General features: G+C 37.7%; 1 protein-coding gene across 1 annotated transcript in view; it reads right to left on the reverse strand.

Annotated features, from left to right (window-relative positions):
* The window catches only part of Btc (betacellulin), a 53,470-nt gene that overhangs the window by 4,369 nt on the left and 33,203 nt on the right, over positions 1 to 15,898 (reverse strand). Inside the window, exon 3 of the mRNA XM_027939777.2 lies at positions 4,142 to 4,259. Coding sequence (XP_027795578.1) covers positions 4,142 to 4,259 — 118 coding nt within the window. The remainder of the gene's footprint in view (positions 1 to 4,141; positions 4,260 to 15,898) is intronic.

A 15,898-nucleotide genomic window follows, 5' to 3' on the forward strand; every position in this document is an offset into this window, starting at 1 on the left:
TCCATTAATAAATATTTCACTTTTATTCTCAGATGCATTGGAACACAATATGAAGAATTACTTAAGTGTCAAAAAGATTAACTCTGCACCTTGAAAAGATTTCTGTGCAACTTAAATTTTCCTTAAGAAAGGATTTATTGCCAGGCTATTCTAGAGCCTATGCTTGACAAGAGCTGAGGCAGTTAATTCCTGCAAAGCCTGTATTTCTCAAGTAAAGAGATCCCTTAATGCCAATCTTGTAACTGATACAGTGTTTCCAAATAAAACAAAAACACAAGCTCAGAAACAACCATTGATTGAAAGTTAAACTATGATGCAAGCAAAGGAGAAATATGTAATGTCACCTATGGCTGAAGGACGTAAAATTAGTGGGGGAGAATGGCCTCCTGCAGGATAGGTAGGTGACTTTACTCCAAGGTCCAAATACAAGGACAGCACTTAGAAATATCTTGAAATATCAAAAATATGTAGCACATAGGATTGAAAAGGTGTGGAATTTCACTTTCATTTGCATGTAAGAGGAAGTTTTTAGTTTGAAGAATGTAATTAAATTTTGCAAATATGTATAGTCTCTTCCCAGTTAAATATTTCTTTAATAAATTTACTAAATATGGCATGTTTGTTTTTTGTTTGTTTGTTTGTTTGTTGGTACCAGGGATTGAACTCAGGGGCACTTGAACACTGAGCCACATCCCCAGCCCTATTTTGTATTGTATTTAGAGACAGGGTCTCACTGAGTTGCTTAGTGCCTCGCCATTGCTGAGGCTGGCTTTTAAATTCACGATCCTCCTGCCTCAGCCTCCCAAGCCACGGGGATTACAGGCGTGTGCCCTCATACTCGGTAAATATGGCATTTTAAAACAATAATCTTGCCTATAAAAGGCCCAACAATGACTTCCTTATCTATTACAATGTTTTTCTAATTATGAGCTCTGGGTTCAGTGGCTGAACAAGCTTGAACTGAATTTCTCAGTAAGTAGTGCTTCAGTATGTTGTAAGCCAATGAAGCCATGCTGGAAGGTCAAACTTTAACATACTTATAATTGCTCTCATATCATGTCAGTCTTCAGCTGACCAGTGACCTATTAGCTGATGGTCATTTTTAGCAAGAGTATTTCCCATATGGGAGGGGAAGAAGCCAAGGGAGCAAGATCTTAATGTTTACTAAGTCATGAATAAATGTTTATCAAATAAACACCTTATAAAATAAAATTGGAAAACTGAGAATAATTTTTAAAGATTCCACAACTCTCTAGAGGGACTGTAAAACCAGGCTTAGGGGGTCACTGTTCTGAAATAATCACCAGACACTGTTCCAAGAGATTGACAAAGTACGTACTAAGTCCATCATTATAACAAGCTCTGAAGTAGGGGTCATTATCAACCCCCTTCTGCAGGTGAAGAAACAGAGGTGCAGAGTCACTGAATGAGTGGGACTGTGATTCCAACACAGGCAGTCGGGCTGCCAAGCTTATGGCCTCAGCAGCATGTAAATTAACTGTGCTGCATTCATAAATGAAAATTATATATCTGGAAACAAATTATCCACATTCCAGGAAAATATGGAGAAACTAATAGGGCATTTGAATTATTTGAAACACAACTTGTTTTTTGTTTTTTTTTTTTGTGCATGTAAAAACTAGAGTCCATGATCTATGTCCATGATCACAAGTGAAAGGAGATATTTCTGGTTTCCCAAGATGATGCTGTCACCAATGGTAAGACCATTTTTGTCTGAATTCATGCTATACCAAACCATGAAAGGTCAGTCCTAGGTTGGATATCTGTCCACTCATCTCAATGATTACGGAACGTTGACTCCACAATGTCGGAAACCACATAAGTGATTTTATGTATATTACTTGGCTTAATCTTCAACCCTTGAGAGGAAGGTATTTTTATCCCTTTTAATAAAAACTGAGGGGCTGGGGGGGGGGAATGACTCAGTGGTATAGCACTTGCCTAGCATGTGTGAGGCACTGGGTTCGATCCTTAGTACCACATAAAAATAAATAAATAAAGGTATTCTCTCTCTCTCTCTCTCTCTCTCTATATATATATATATATATATATATATATATATATGTGTGTGTGTGTGTGTGTGTGTGTGTGTACGTATATATGTATATATGTGTGTGTATATATACATATATATATTTATCTATTTATTTATATAAAATAAAAACCAAGGTTTAGGAAAGGTAATTGACCCACTGTTTACATTGCTAATAATGGGTAAAAAACAAAATCTCACCTTAGGTCTATCTGACTCTAAAATCTGTCCCCTAACCTGGTGCTCTTCTGCCTCCCATTGGTTCCGTATCATTCTACACTAAGAAGAGCTTCTGGTTCTGATTGAGGCCTTGGTTTTGAAATTTAGCATCGCATTAGATGGGCTCAGGTAGAGACACGTATTCATTCCTTCATCAGTCATTTTTTGCACACCTATTAAATTTAGGCTCCATGCTTACCACTGGAACACGAAAGTGAGTAAGCCACAAGCCCCGCTCTCTAGGAATTTACAGCCACAGAGAGGTCATTCAAAGTCTACTGACAGCTATGCTCTAGTGGATAAGTGCCTCCATTGAAGTGTGACTAGATGGCAGAGGAAGGGCATCTACTTGACACCTGGCCATGTGCCTGGGAAGGAGGAAGTCAGTGAGGAGGTCCAGGAGGAGCTGGCATTTGAGTTGTATCTTAAACCATCATCAGGAATAAGCTCTCAAGCCTATGGGAAGAACTTGTATAATAAACCATGACTAGGGAGGTAGGACTTTAGGGGAACATTTGGGAATATGGTGAGAGGTATAGCCAGAAGTTAAGTCAGAATCAGAGGAGCCATAGAGGTCAAGGAAATATGTTTTAGCCTCAAAGTGAGTGGGACGAGCTGTGTGTTGATCCTAGGAAAGTAAATGACATATGGTGATTTACATTTTAGAAAACAGCAATATTAAAAAAACAATAAATCTGCAGACATAGGGATAAGTTAGAAAAATGTTCTGGGTTAAAGGACATTGATATTTTAAAAACCCAATGTATGCCTCCAAGCCAGTAAATAATGAAATGAAATTTCAAAGAGTCAGCTCTGCCCTTCTTAGCACACCTCCAACACACTTTCCTTAATATTTTGCATTAGCAATTTTTATCCTTGCTAAGGATTATTCATGCATATTTCTTTTTAAAATTGAACATAATTATAATTAATTTTTTGATTAGAATGTTTCTTTTTCATTATTTTTAATTTTTATGTGTTTTAATTTGTTATACATGACAATAGGACACATTTATGGACTCTGATATATCATACATAGATGGGGGAATCATTTCTCATTTTTCTGATGCTATATCCATGACCTTTAAACTCCCCTACAAAATCAGAATCACTATTCTGAGATTCTTATGGAAAAAACAAAAACTCTGTACTGGGAAAACTGTGAAAAATAACAAACACTCTGTGAACTTCAGGTCAAAATTAGAAAGAATCACTATAAAGAAAATATCCCAGACAGCACTTCAGAGGGATACCTCGTTAGAAGAAAATGAATATTTAAAAGATGCAAAAACTTTTGCATGTGCTTAGACTCTTAAATTTCCTAAAAGTTGGAAAGAGAGCTCCTCTCCCAGTCCCCAACTGTACTTAACCCTGCTTTGCTGATCTCTATTTATAAATAAGACTGACTTCTTCACACTTAACTGACACCTTGCAAAAGGAGCTTTTAATTTGGCAGGAATTCCTTCATATTTACATTAACTACAAACCACCTAACACATGCCAGAAGGATCTGTTTCCATCTGAACCACCCAGGAGATTATTTGAGCTGAAAAGCATCCTAACACTGGACAGAATCAGTTTTGCTTGCGCAAGGGAGCAGAGGACACTGCCCAGCCTGGAAGCAGATCTGCGCTCTCACACGCTCATATTTCAGGAGGAAAGTCTGTGTCAGTCTCTCCATAAGTGGCTGCCTAGAGAGCCCTAAACAAGTGGCTGAGGGCAGGACCAGGCGGAACCATGTCTGCACAGATGGCATGGTTAGCTCAGACTTTCCAGCCCTGTCAAGCCCCAGGCTGTGCAGCCCTTTCTGTACCCCAGGTGCAGCTTGTTCTGCACCCCTTTGCTTGCTGGCTACAGAGCTTCACTTACACACAGGAGGGTGTCTGCTCAGCCACCACGAAGCGGCATCTCCCTTTGATGCAGTAATGCTTGTATTGCTTGGGGCACCGAGAGAAGTGGCCTTTCCGCCTTGATTGTGTGGTGGTAGCTGGAAAACAAGAAAAAGTTCATTTGTAAATTGAATTTTATTCTCATCTCATTTCTGATGTTTCTGGAGAATATGTTCCAAACTCTCATTTGCCCTGTCCACACTGGGATAAAAACTTTTGCAGCCCTCAAACAGCACTAGAGATTGGGTAATAGGGATTGTGGTTGGAATTTTCATATTGTAGTTAAGACTTGTGTCCAACCTGTCTATCAGAAACGTTGGTATCTTCAGTGGGTAAAAGAGAGATATGATAATAAACAAGGCTTTCTTGTCATGAATGTTTTGAGAACCGCACTATAGAAAGGAGTTGGTTGCTTGGTTTCTGTTTTTGTTGCTGCTGAGCTGGGTTGTTTTTTTTTTTTTTTTAACTGAAACACATAGTGTTTACTGACTCTGATATATTTATTTTTCATATATCATCTATTGAACAATCACGACAGCCTTATAAGGTGAGAACCATGCAAATCCTAACTTATAGGTGATCAAAGCACAATACAGATTAAGATTAAGTCACTGTCCGAGATCACGGTTAAGAGTGATAGAAATGGGACACAGCCCAGGCTGTCTTGCCCCAGAGCTCATGCTCTTGACCACTACCCTCCTGCACTGTCAAGCCAGCTTGCTCGGCAGGTGTCCTCCACTCTCAGCCTGGGGCATCCAGAGGTCATGCTTGCCTCAGTGGGAGTGTGTGCCACTCATTGGGCCCATGGAGGCTTTCTCTGAAGGAGGAAGAAAATACTGGATGCTTCCTGTCCTGGATTTCAATCCTGCACTGACCTGCCTGATTTTTCAACTAAAAATACTAATATGTAACAATCCCCCTATCCCTCACATGTGAAGTTTCAGTACATATTGACTGTCCAGAAAAACAGTATAGAAATAACTCACTAGCTGTTTCATCTGTTGGTTCCCAATTAACATCTGCTTACACCAAATAACACACAAGCCAGATCCAACACAGGATCAAACTGTCCAAGTTCACAGGATGACCAACAGCTTGAAGGAGTCGGACATCTGAAGACCATTCAGGGTTCACTTCAGAAGGACATTTCACACTAGGTTTGATAAGGCACCTGGCATCCCAGTGACATTTAATCATTCTTTTATTTAGTAGCAATGACTACCAGACTTCTTAATATATGAAATCAATACATGTAATTACACAGGACCACGAGAAATAAGAATTTCAAATGACTTTGAATCACCTATATGCTGCAAATTTTTGTGATGTTCAAACACAGTACAGTCATCCCTTAGTATCTATCAGGTATTGGTTCCAGGACCCCGGGCAGATACCAAAATCTAAGGATGTTTAAACCCATTATATAAAATGGTGTAGTATATGTACACATATGCTCTATCCCCTCATATATTTAAAAATATCTCCAGATTAATATCTAATATCTAATCTAATATAAATGTAATATCTAGTATAAATTCATTGTAAATAGTTGTTATAGTGTGTTAGAAAATAATGAAAAGAAAAAAAGTCTTGTCAAGACAGAAACAATTTATGCAGGGTATTTTTAATCCACGGTTGACTGAATCTGTGGATGAGGAACCCACAGATACAGAAGGCTGCCTGCTCAGAGTTTCAGGGGATGGCAGAATGTTGCTGAAGAACTGGCTGACCTGGTTTTGTTTGTTGACTTGGTTACCACCCAACTGCTGCTTGTGCCAGATATTTGCTCCCATGAACGTTAGTCCATGGGAATCTTATCAGAAGGACTGAAAATTCTAGAAATAACTGCACAGTGTGTCAAAGGCAAATAAGTCATTTTGACAAATAACTTGATAAGTGAACTTCCATCCATTAAATGCTTTCTAACACTATAAAGAGGAACTGGAAAAATAAAGGATGTCCTACCTAGCCATCTTAATTGGTGCAATACAGGAAATTAAAAACAATGCAATCAACCAAAAAACCACCATTGTAATTGCATAAGCAACTGTAGTACACTGGAAATGATGGAAAGAACACTGGATTAGCTGAAGGAAAAATTGTGTTTACTTCTCAATTCTGCCTTTCACTAGCTGCAATTAAAATGTCTGACTTTCAGTGACCTGATTTATAAATTAAGGATGATAACTGCTATCTTAAAGAGCTATTAAAAGATAATATGCTATGTGTGTGTGTATAATTACATAGATCATATATATGTATATAGATAGATAGATATTCATATATATGTGGAAGTTCCTAATGGAGTTTCTAAAACATTGAATCCCCAGCAATGAGGTGTTTCTAGAAGATTGAAAATATTGGTAATCTTAAGAAAAATCTTATGTAACCATTTGCTTTCCTAATCAGAGAAAATTTTCTATAAAGTATAGATTTTAGGAGGCAGTAAGCAATTGATTTAGTTAAGAAGAATGTTAAGAGCAAAGAAAGTCACAGAATCAGGAATACGCAGGTTGAATACCATGGGTAGAAGGCAGAGGTAAATGAAATGGAAGGGTCCTGAAGGGGAGGAGCCCAGAACAGCTGTGAATAGATTTAGAGACCTGGATGTCAGCAGGCTGAAATGAAATACAGGGTGAGAGAGAGCTGAAGATGGTTCTTATGAATTAAATTAAATTAATTTTTAAAAAATACTTTAAACTATAAAGTGTTCTATTGATGCATCAGATAAGTCAGTGAAGAGTGGATGAGAGCAAGAAGATAGAGGGGGCTAGAACACCAGGGCATGCCTGAGCCAGGCAGACAAGTGTGATACAGGCCTGGAACATGGCAATGGAGGGCAAAGAAATGAATTCAAGAAGCAGCAAGACTTACAGACAGATCTGGCCTGCTGCAGAAAGGCTTCTTTGATTGGCCAGGCATACTTGCCTTTAAGTATAAGCCATTTGGCTCTGTATCCCAAACTTTACTGATGCTGCTAGTTGCTGTGCCCCTTTAAATGCACCCAATTTTTTAATAAACACCACACAGAGTATAATTCCAAAAGCAAATTAACCAGCAGCTGCTGGATGCAGTGATTTGATCAGTCTCGGCCCATCCAAGCAGCACAGATCCATGCCAGCAACATGGTTGCCAGGTCCTGTTTTGATCACTCACAGAACTCCCTCCTTTGCCAAAGAAGCATGCTCTGAAGTATTCCCAGCATTATTTGAATTTAAAACCTTTCCATGCCACCAGGCAGAAAATGTCCAGTGATTTCTCTATGGAACTTTCAAACCTGAAAGAAAAACAAATCATTAATACTGCATCTAAAACCAAACCAGACCAAACCCAAATGGGATCCTTTTTTCCTCTCCTGGAAATGAGAAAGTTGATCAGCCTTCTCCCTTAAGAACTGCACCTAAAATTCCAGTTGCTCCTCATCAGAATACATCAAGGTCATGCTAACTGAGAATTGAGCAACTGTGAAGCCAAATGTTTTCTGCTTATCATGAGACCTGATGATAGAGACACAGGAGTGCAAAACCAGTCCTTTCATTCCAGAATATTCATTGAGAAGAAGGAAAAGTTACTTCTATGACAAAATAATGATTATTTTTTTGGGGGGGTGGTGGTGGTTACTGGGGATTTTACTCAGGGGCACTCGACCACTGAGCCACATCCCCCGCCCTAGTTTTTGTATTTTATTTAGAGACAGGGTCTCACTGAATTGCTTAGTGCCTCGCTTTTACTGAAGCTGGCTTTGAACTTGCAATCCTCCTGTCTCAGCCTCCCAAGCCACTGGGATTATAGGCATGGGCCACCACACCCAGCCAAGTGTTACTTTTATTCTTGAAAACTCAAGGAAATCTCCTATGACCTTGGGATGGTGAAACGTAATTGGTGATTTTTCTTTCCACCTTACCTTGCCCTTTCCAACACACATTCCCTAAACTGATGCGTTCCCCTTGGGAGTGAGATGATGCTTCAAATTTTCACTGAAACCTATATTTACGGTTTGGCTAGTCCACAATGAAACCCGAAGAGTACTACAGGTGATGGATTGCAATCTCTTCATCATACAATATTTTCCAAAGATTCTAAAGCAATTAAAACAAGCATTAGGGTTACTGCAGGTTGATATAAATAAAAATCTGACTTTAAGAGTTTGCAAAAAGAATCAGAAGCAAGGACATTTTTTTTTAAATCAGAGAAGTGGTCATCTTCCTTGGGTCTGTGAATAGTGAGATGAGCTGTAATAGATCCCCTTGGGCTAAGCCAACATGGAAGAATATAGAAGACCCCCAAGTGACTTATTTCCAATATGGAATTTTCCTCAATTTGATGGATGTTTGATTAAATATAGCATGATTTCTTTGTCCTTCTGTGTATGATTCTAATTCTTATAAGGAAAGAAGATTTGTGACACCTTTGTGACTAAAACTCTTTAGAACGAATACATTAGGTCTATTTTTTCCTAAAACCCTCACTTAATGTCAAGACAGTGCTTATTACAAATCTATATGATGATTCTGTAAATGACAAATCAATTCTAAGGGCAATTAATACTATAATTATTATTACCACACTTTTTATAATACATGTTACAAAGGTTATAATTTCATAGTATTTCTAGCCACTTATTTAGATACATAGTTAAAATTCTATGTAAGAGAGTTATAAGGGATGCTAGATTTTGAAGTAGAAGTCCCACAGGTGTTAATAAGGAGAGAGGGAAAGGAAAATGAATAAGTCCTAGTCCATCCTTCCACACAGGTATATGACCTACAAAAGGTAGAAGTGCACAGAAGAGAACCTAAGAATTTAGAGAAACGTCCTCTGAGCCTATGAAGTAGAGCCAAAGGCTTTGATATTATACTCCTTGGCTTCCAGGCATCTTCCCAATAGGGTTTTCCCTCATTTTACAACCTGCTTAAGCCAAAAGGTGAGATAGAAAGTTTTCTATTTTTTAAGTTAATTTTCCTTCTTATCTTGCCAACTAACTGTGATTTTAGAGAATGGGAATTCATGGTGTCCTTGAAGAAAAGCAAAATTTGAAATTTTATTATAATATAGGATTCCCGCTTGTCCTATATCTAATGAATTTGCAATAGAAAAGTAAAAGAGGAAGTTGTGTCTCACACATTCACTCTTACCCCTTTCTAAGTTACTGGGAATGCATGGGTTGGGGAGGGCAGCAATAAAGGCAGATCAGCAAGTCATCTTTTAACCAGGTTGGCCTGTGGGAGGTCTCAGGACATTAAAGGCATGCTTTCAAAGGGGTTGAGAGACAACAATCTCTTCCTCTCTCTTTGCTTCCTGGCCACTATGAGATGAGCAGCATCCTCCCCCAACAAGGCTGATGCACAGCCTTGCCACAGACCAAAAGCAATGGGGCCAACCCATAGACGGAATCCTCCAAAACTAGGAGCCAAAATTAACCTTTCTCATTAATAAGCTGATCATATCAGTTATTTGTTACAGTAACAGAAAGCTGACTCATGTGTTGAAGGGTGAGTATATCTGTATGCATTTAAAATTGCTCAAGGCTGGGAGCCAATAAAGATCAATGGACAGACAGAAAGCTTGTATTCCTTTTGTATGTCAGGAATACACACTGTGCAATTCTAATGTATATGATGGATCCTTTGCTGATTCTCCCTTGCTGGTTCTTCCTCATTTCACTCTCTCTCTACAGTTTTACAGTACAAGGGTGCTCCATGTTTACTCATCTATTCTCTCCACACTCCTTCCCTGACTGGTTTCATCATCTCCTTTCTGTAAATACATCTTTAGGGCCACAATTCCCAAATGTAGTTTCCATCCCAAGTATCTTTCCTCAATGCCGACAACACAACTAGATCCAGTTGGACTCCAACTAGCATTTCAACTTAACCCTTCCAAAATGTGATCCTTGATTTTTCCTTCAAACATGGTCTTTCCTTAACTCAGTAAATAATAGCCATTATTTCTGTTATTTAGATCAAATATTTTGGCAATATCTTAACTTCTTTCTCTCTTGCTCTACATCCAATTCCTCAGCAGAACCTATTGACTGCATTAAGAATACATGTAGAATTACCCAATTATCTCCTCAACCCTGGTCTAAGCCATTTCTAGGCTGCAAAAAGTCTCCATGGCAACATGTAACTCATCTCCCTGCTTCCATTGAGGCCCTCTTCACTGCCTAGACTGTGTAAGAAATCAGAGGATGCTGTTAAATTGACTCAGAGTAAAAGTTGATGTCCTCTTAGTCCCTGGCAAGGCCTCGTGGGACCTACCTGCTGACCATCTCTCCACTGCCTTTCTGACCTTATCTTTACCCATGTGAACTCTTCATCCAGGGCACTTAGAAGAGCACATTCTGCTTAGGTGCAGGTGATCATGAGTATTAGTGGAATGAATAAACGCCTTACTCGGGTTGCAAAATGGCAAATTAAAAATGGAATTCTTCCTTAGCTAGTAAAAATTAAATCATAGACAAAATTGGACACAGAAAAGATTCCTGAAGATCACCCAATTCACTTTTTCATTTTACAGGTTACAAGCTCAGTCTTTGAAAGTTTAAGTGACTTACTAAAGGTCACATAGCCAGTTATTAGAAAAGACCCGCTCCAGCTCCATATTAATTCCTCTCTCAAGAATCTTTTGTCCATTTAGACTTTACTTCCAAGCAATGTTCCTTTTAAGTATGTCCCTCATGTTTCACATTTTTATATTCCCACATGATTCTAAGCAGTTTAGGAGATGGTTTCTCCAAAGTCACGTTAACTGTGTGACCTGAAACAAATTACTTAGTCTCTCTGTGCCTTGACTTTTTTTATCTAAAAAATGGATAACAAAGACAAAATTATAAATTAAGTGAATTTATATATGTAAAATAGTAGAAAGGTATTTGGCAATTAGCAGAAGTTTGATAGATGATGGGTGCTATTGTTTTCTTTTAAGTATTATTGGTATGATGTGTGGACCCTAGATACATGTTAATGTAATATAATAAACACAGCAAAAAAGGGAAGAAAACAAAATAAGGAAGGAAATAAAGACAGAAGGAAAGAGGAAGAGAGGGAGGAGAAGGGAAAGAAAAGGAAGATGGTTTATTTAAAGTCAGTTAATTATAACGTGAGAACAGGCCAATCCAGTTTCAATCCTGAAAGATCACTAAAGCGTATTCACCATAGCATATGTATTGCTTTTAGGTGATATTTTAAGGCAATGCAGTGAATTAGCTTGCTAATATGAAAGGATAATGATAATATCAGATAATAGCACTTCTGATGACACAAAAATTTGGAAGCCCATTTTCTGGTTAGCATTTTCAAATTCAAATCCATTGATTTTCATCATGTTTAGAATCATCCTTTGGGAGGGGTTTTGCTGTTTTCTGAGTAGATTAAAAATAGACTATTATGAAAAGGAGAGTAAACTACAGAAATACTGAATATTTCTGGTTTATATTTCTAGTTTCTCATTTGATTCATCAATACTGTCCAAAATACAGCCAAGCTAGAATCCTTTCTTTCTCCATTTCCTGGACATATTCCTCAAATAACAAAAGATATTATTATATTTTCAAGAAGAACAATATCTTATCCAGAAAAATCCAAAATTGTCTTTCTGACATCAAATTGTGGTAAACAAACTCTAGTCCTCTACCAAGCTACTAATCTATTTGTGCTTTAATTGTGCTAATAATGTTACTTGGGTATCATAAGATCTAGAAATGCCAACCTGAACTCTTAAAAAGGAGTAAAATGGATAGAAGCAAAAAATGATGGTGAGACACAAGAATCAAGGATTCTTCAATTTGGAAGCTGTAGGAAGAAAGCAGGATATGACCAAAAAAAATTATTTGGGCATTTTTTGCAGATCACCTCTGAGAAATTATGACTAAGGGAAATTCCTTGAGCAAAATCCAGAGAAAGGTATGGATTTTAAGAGGGGAACCAACTTCCTCACTGATCTTCCTAAGTAGAAGGGAAGAGGAATCTAAAAGTCCAAATATTATGCAAGTAATACAAAATTAATGCAATTTTAATTTTTAAAATTTGAATTTAAAAAGGTAAAGATATAGACCATATTCCACAGTTTCTACCCTCTGAGCAATTGGCTTTTGTACAATGGGGACCACGCCAGTATACTAGGATCATGCAAGAGGTCAAGTATCACTGATTACTGGGGGAATATGACAGAGGGAAGATTTGCATCTATGGGACAGTCTTTAAAGGAAGACAGTTTGGTGCTAGAAGAAGAAAGACACCTGAGATAACAAAATGGCTGTGAAAGACTGAGGATTACTCTGTTTACCAGGTTTCCTTAGCCCCTCTTTCGTTAAAGGTTATTGGAGGAAAATACAAAAACAACATCTATTTGTATTCCATAGAAAATTAGAAAACAGGGAGTAACAGCAGAAAGACAGCAGAATAAAGAGGCTTCAACTCTCCTCCCCTTCACTGAGTCATCAACAACATCAGACAAATTCCCTTTGTGAGCAATGCAGAAATTCATTGAAAAGCTCCTGTACTCGAGATGAGTACAGAAACACCCCCATGGAAGCCAGCAAGGAAAGTCATCAGAGCCTCTCACCTCAGTCTCTACCCAGAGTACAGTGCCATGTGATTAGAATTACCTGCTCCCTGCCTCCCAACTCCATATCCTAGCTTCTCCTTTGAAAGAGAAAGATTCAGACTGCATATCCAATACCCCAGCACTTACAGGGGCTTCCCAGAAGATTGGTTTCTGTCTTGCTTGTTTTGGAGCATACTCTACCCACATGGGACCAGTGATATCAGAGACAGCAGTTTACATTGGCAATTCCCTGGCTCATCCTCTGGCTCAGCACAGAGTAAGCAGAGGAAGAATACCAGTGCCCACCTTCTCCCCAGGGAGTAAAAGAGTTGAACTTCACATTCAATATATGACTTGTCCTATTTCATCTGAGGGTTGACAAATGACATGTTTCTGTCTTGCCTCTTTTGGAACACTGACAGGACCCAGCATACTCTAGCCGCCTGGGAGCCAGAAAGAACAGAGACCATGGTTTGAACTAGCAGCAATCATGCACCCTCCACTAAGTATCACAGAATGAAAGCACCAAAAGACCTTTTCTCAGATTCTCCCTGTGGAGAGAAAACGTCAGGAAGACTATGTAAAGACCCAATTCTTCCCAAAGCTGTCAAGAGACTGACTTTGGTCTAATTTGTCTCAGAGCACTGATGAGACTTGGCATTCTCTTGAGTCCAAGGGCCATTAAGAACAAAGGAGTCAGAGTAACTAGCATGGAAATTTGAAAGGTCCTGACAATATCTAACTGGATTGATTGATGAGGGTCTCGTCTCATATAAGACCAACCTGCAAAAACTGTGAGCAGTAGGCATTTTCTTCAATATTCAAATACCAGCAAAAAGAGTCAAGGGAAATGAAGAAAGAGTGAAAACTGTCACAAAGAAAGGGTCAAAATAAACTAATCCCAATGATATGAAGAAATATACCTGACAGAGAATTCAAAATAAATGATCATAAGGATACTGAACAAAGTCAGGAGAACAATGCAAGTACAAAGTAAAAATTTCAACAAAGAGAGAGAAATGCTTAAAAATATTAAACATAAATGTTGTTGCTGAATAATAATGGAACTGAAAATTCACTAGAAGGTCAAAAGCAGACTATGTCAAGCAAAAAAAAAGTATCAGTGAACTTGAAGAAGTCATTGGAAATTGTACGGTTAAAAAAGAGCAAAAAGAGAAAAAGAAGCTTAAAGGATGATTTAGTCAACTTTTTTTTTTTTTCTGCTATGAACAAAAGGTCTGAGAAGAACATTTTTAGAGGAGGAAAAGTTTATTTGGCCCTCACAGTTTCAGAGGTCTCAGTCCATAGACTGGGATCCATTGTTCTGGGCACTAGGTAAGACAGAACATCAGGGTAGAAGAATGTTGTGGAGAAAAGAAACTCAGTACATGGCACCAGGAAGTAGAGAGAGATAGTTCCACTCTCCAGGGACAAAATGTATATCCCAAAGGCACACTTCCAATGACCCACTTCTGCCAGCCACACTGCCACTTGCCTATGGTTATCACCCAGTTAATACATATCAGGGGATTAATACCTGATTAGGTTAAGGCTCTCATAATCCGATCATTTCACCACTAAACTCTCTTGCATTGTCCCACACATGAGCTTTTGGTGGACACCCCATATCTAAACAATAACAAGGGACCTACAGATCACCATCAAGAAGCTCAATATATAGTTTATGTGAGTATGAGGGAATCAAAATAGAGAAAGGGCAGAAAGCTTATTCAAATAAATAATGGACAAAATTTTCCAAATCAAGGGAAATAAATGGATATCCATACCCAGGAGGTCCAGTGTATCCCAAATAATAGGAACCCAAAGAAATCCACACCAAATCTCATTATAATCAAATGGTCAAAAGTCTAAGATGACGAGAAAATATTTGGCAGGAAGACTTTTCATGTACAAAGGAATCTCCATTAAACTGTAGGTGGATTTCTCAGTAGAAATCTTATAGACCATAAAGGAGTGAGATGACATAGTCAAACCACTGAAAGAAATAATCTGCCAACCAAGAATACTACATCCAGCAAAATTGACCTTCACAATCTAAGAAAAAGTACAGACTTTCCCAGATGAAGTCAGAGATTTTACCACCTCCAATGCTACCTTACAAGCAAAGTAATGTGGAAGTCAAAGAATGCTAAATAGTTATAAAAATCCCAAGAAAATATAAAACTTATTGGTAAATGTGAAATATATAGACAAATACAAAACCTTCTATTACTATAATGAGAAAGATATATTACTTTTAATTTTAGTTTAAAGTTAAAAGACAAAAGTATAAAATGGTTATAAATATAAAATATATTAATGGATATACAATAGTGTAAAAGTATAAACTGTGATATCAGTCACAAGGTGTAGAATGAAAGGAAGTATTTTTTATTGATTGAAGTTAAGCTGTTTCCAGCTTTATATACTCAATTGTATTTTATGAAAGCCCCACGGTGACCACAAATAAGATATCTAAAGGAGACACGTAAAAGAAAAAGAGAAAATAATCAAAGCATATCAATAAAAAAAAACCCTCAACAGATCATAAAGGAAAACAGCAGGAGAGGAAAAAGACTACAGGATATAAAATAATTAACAAAATAGCAATAGGAATTTCTTCCCTATCAATAATTACTTTAAATGTAAATAAGTTAAACTTCCCAATCCTATGCTATAGAATGGCTGAATGGATACAAAAACACAAGATTCAAGTCTATGTCTTGCATGGCATGGAAATGAATCACTTTAGATTCAAGAATATATGGAGGCCAAAATTGAAGGGATGGACAGAGCCCACACAAAGGGTAAACAAAAGAGATCAGAGGTGACTATACATATATTAGACAAAAACCATTAATTCAAAATCTGCCACAAGAGATCAAATGAGAAAGATAGACGTTGTACTATGATAAAGTTTTTATTTTACCAGAATGATAAAACTATTGTAAATATATATGCATTCAACATTATAATATCTAAATATATGAAGCAAATATTGACAGACATGAAAGAAAGAGATAATTCTCACCATGCATTAGTTAGCAATTGATTTGCACAAGTCCAGTAGACAGAACACTCATACAACAAGCAAAACAACATTATTTTCACAGGCAACAAGGAGCAATAAAATACTAAGATTTGTGGTGACCACCAAAGCTCCGGAAAACTACACGGGGAGAAAGGAATC

This window comes from Marmota flaviventris, chromosome 7, assembly GCF_047511675.1.
Source record: "Marmota flaviventris isolate mMarFla1 chromosome 7, mMarFla1.hap1, whole genome shotgun sequence".
Lineage (NCBI taxonomy): Eukaryota > Metazoa > Chordata > Mammalia > Rodentia > Sciuridae > Marmota > Marmota flaviventris.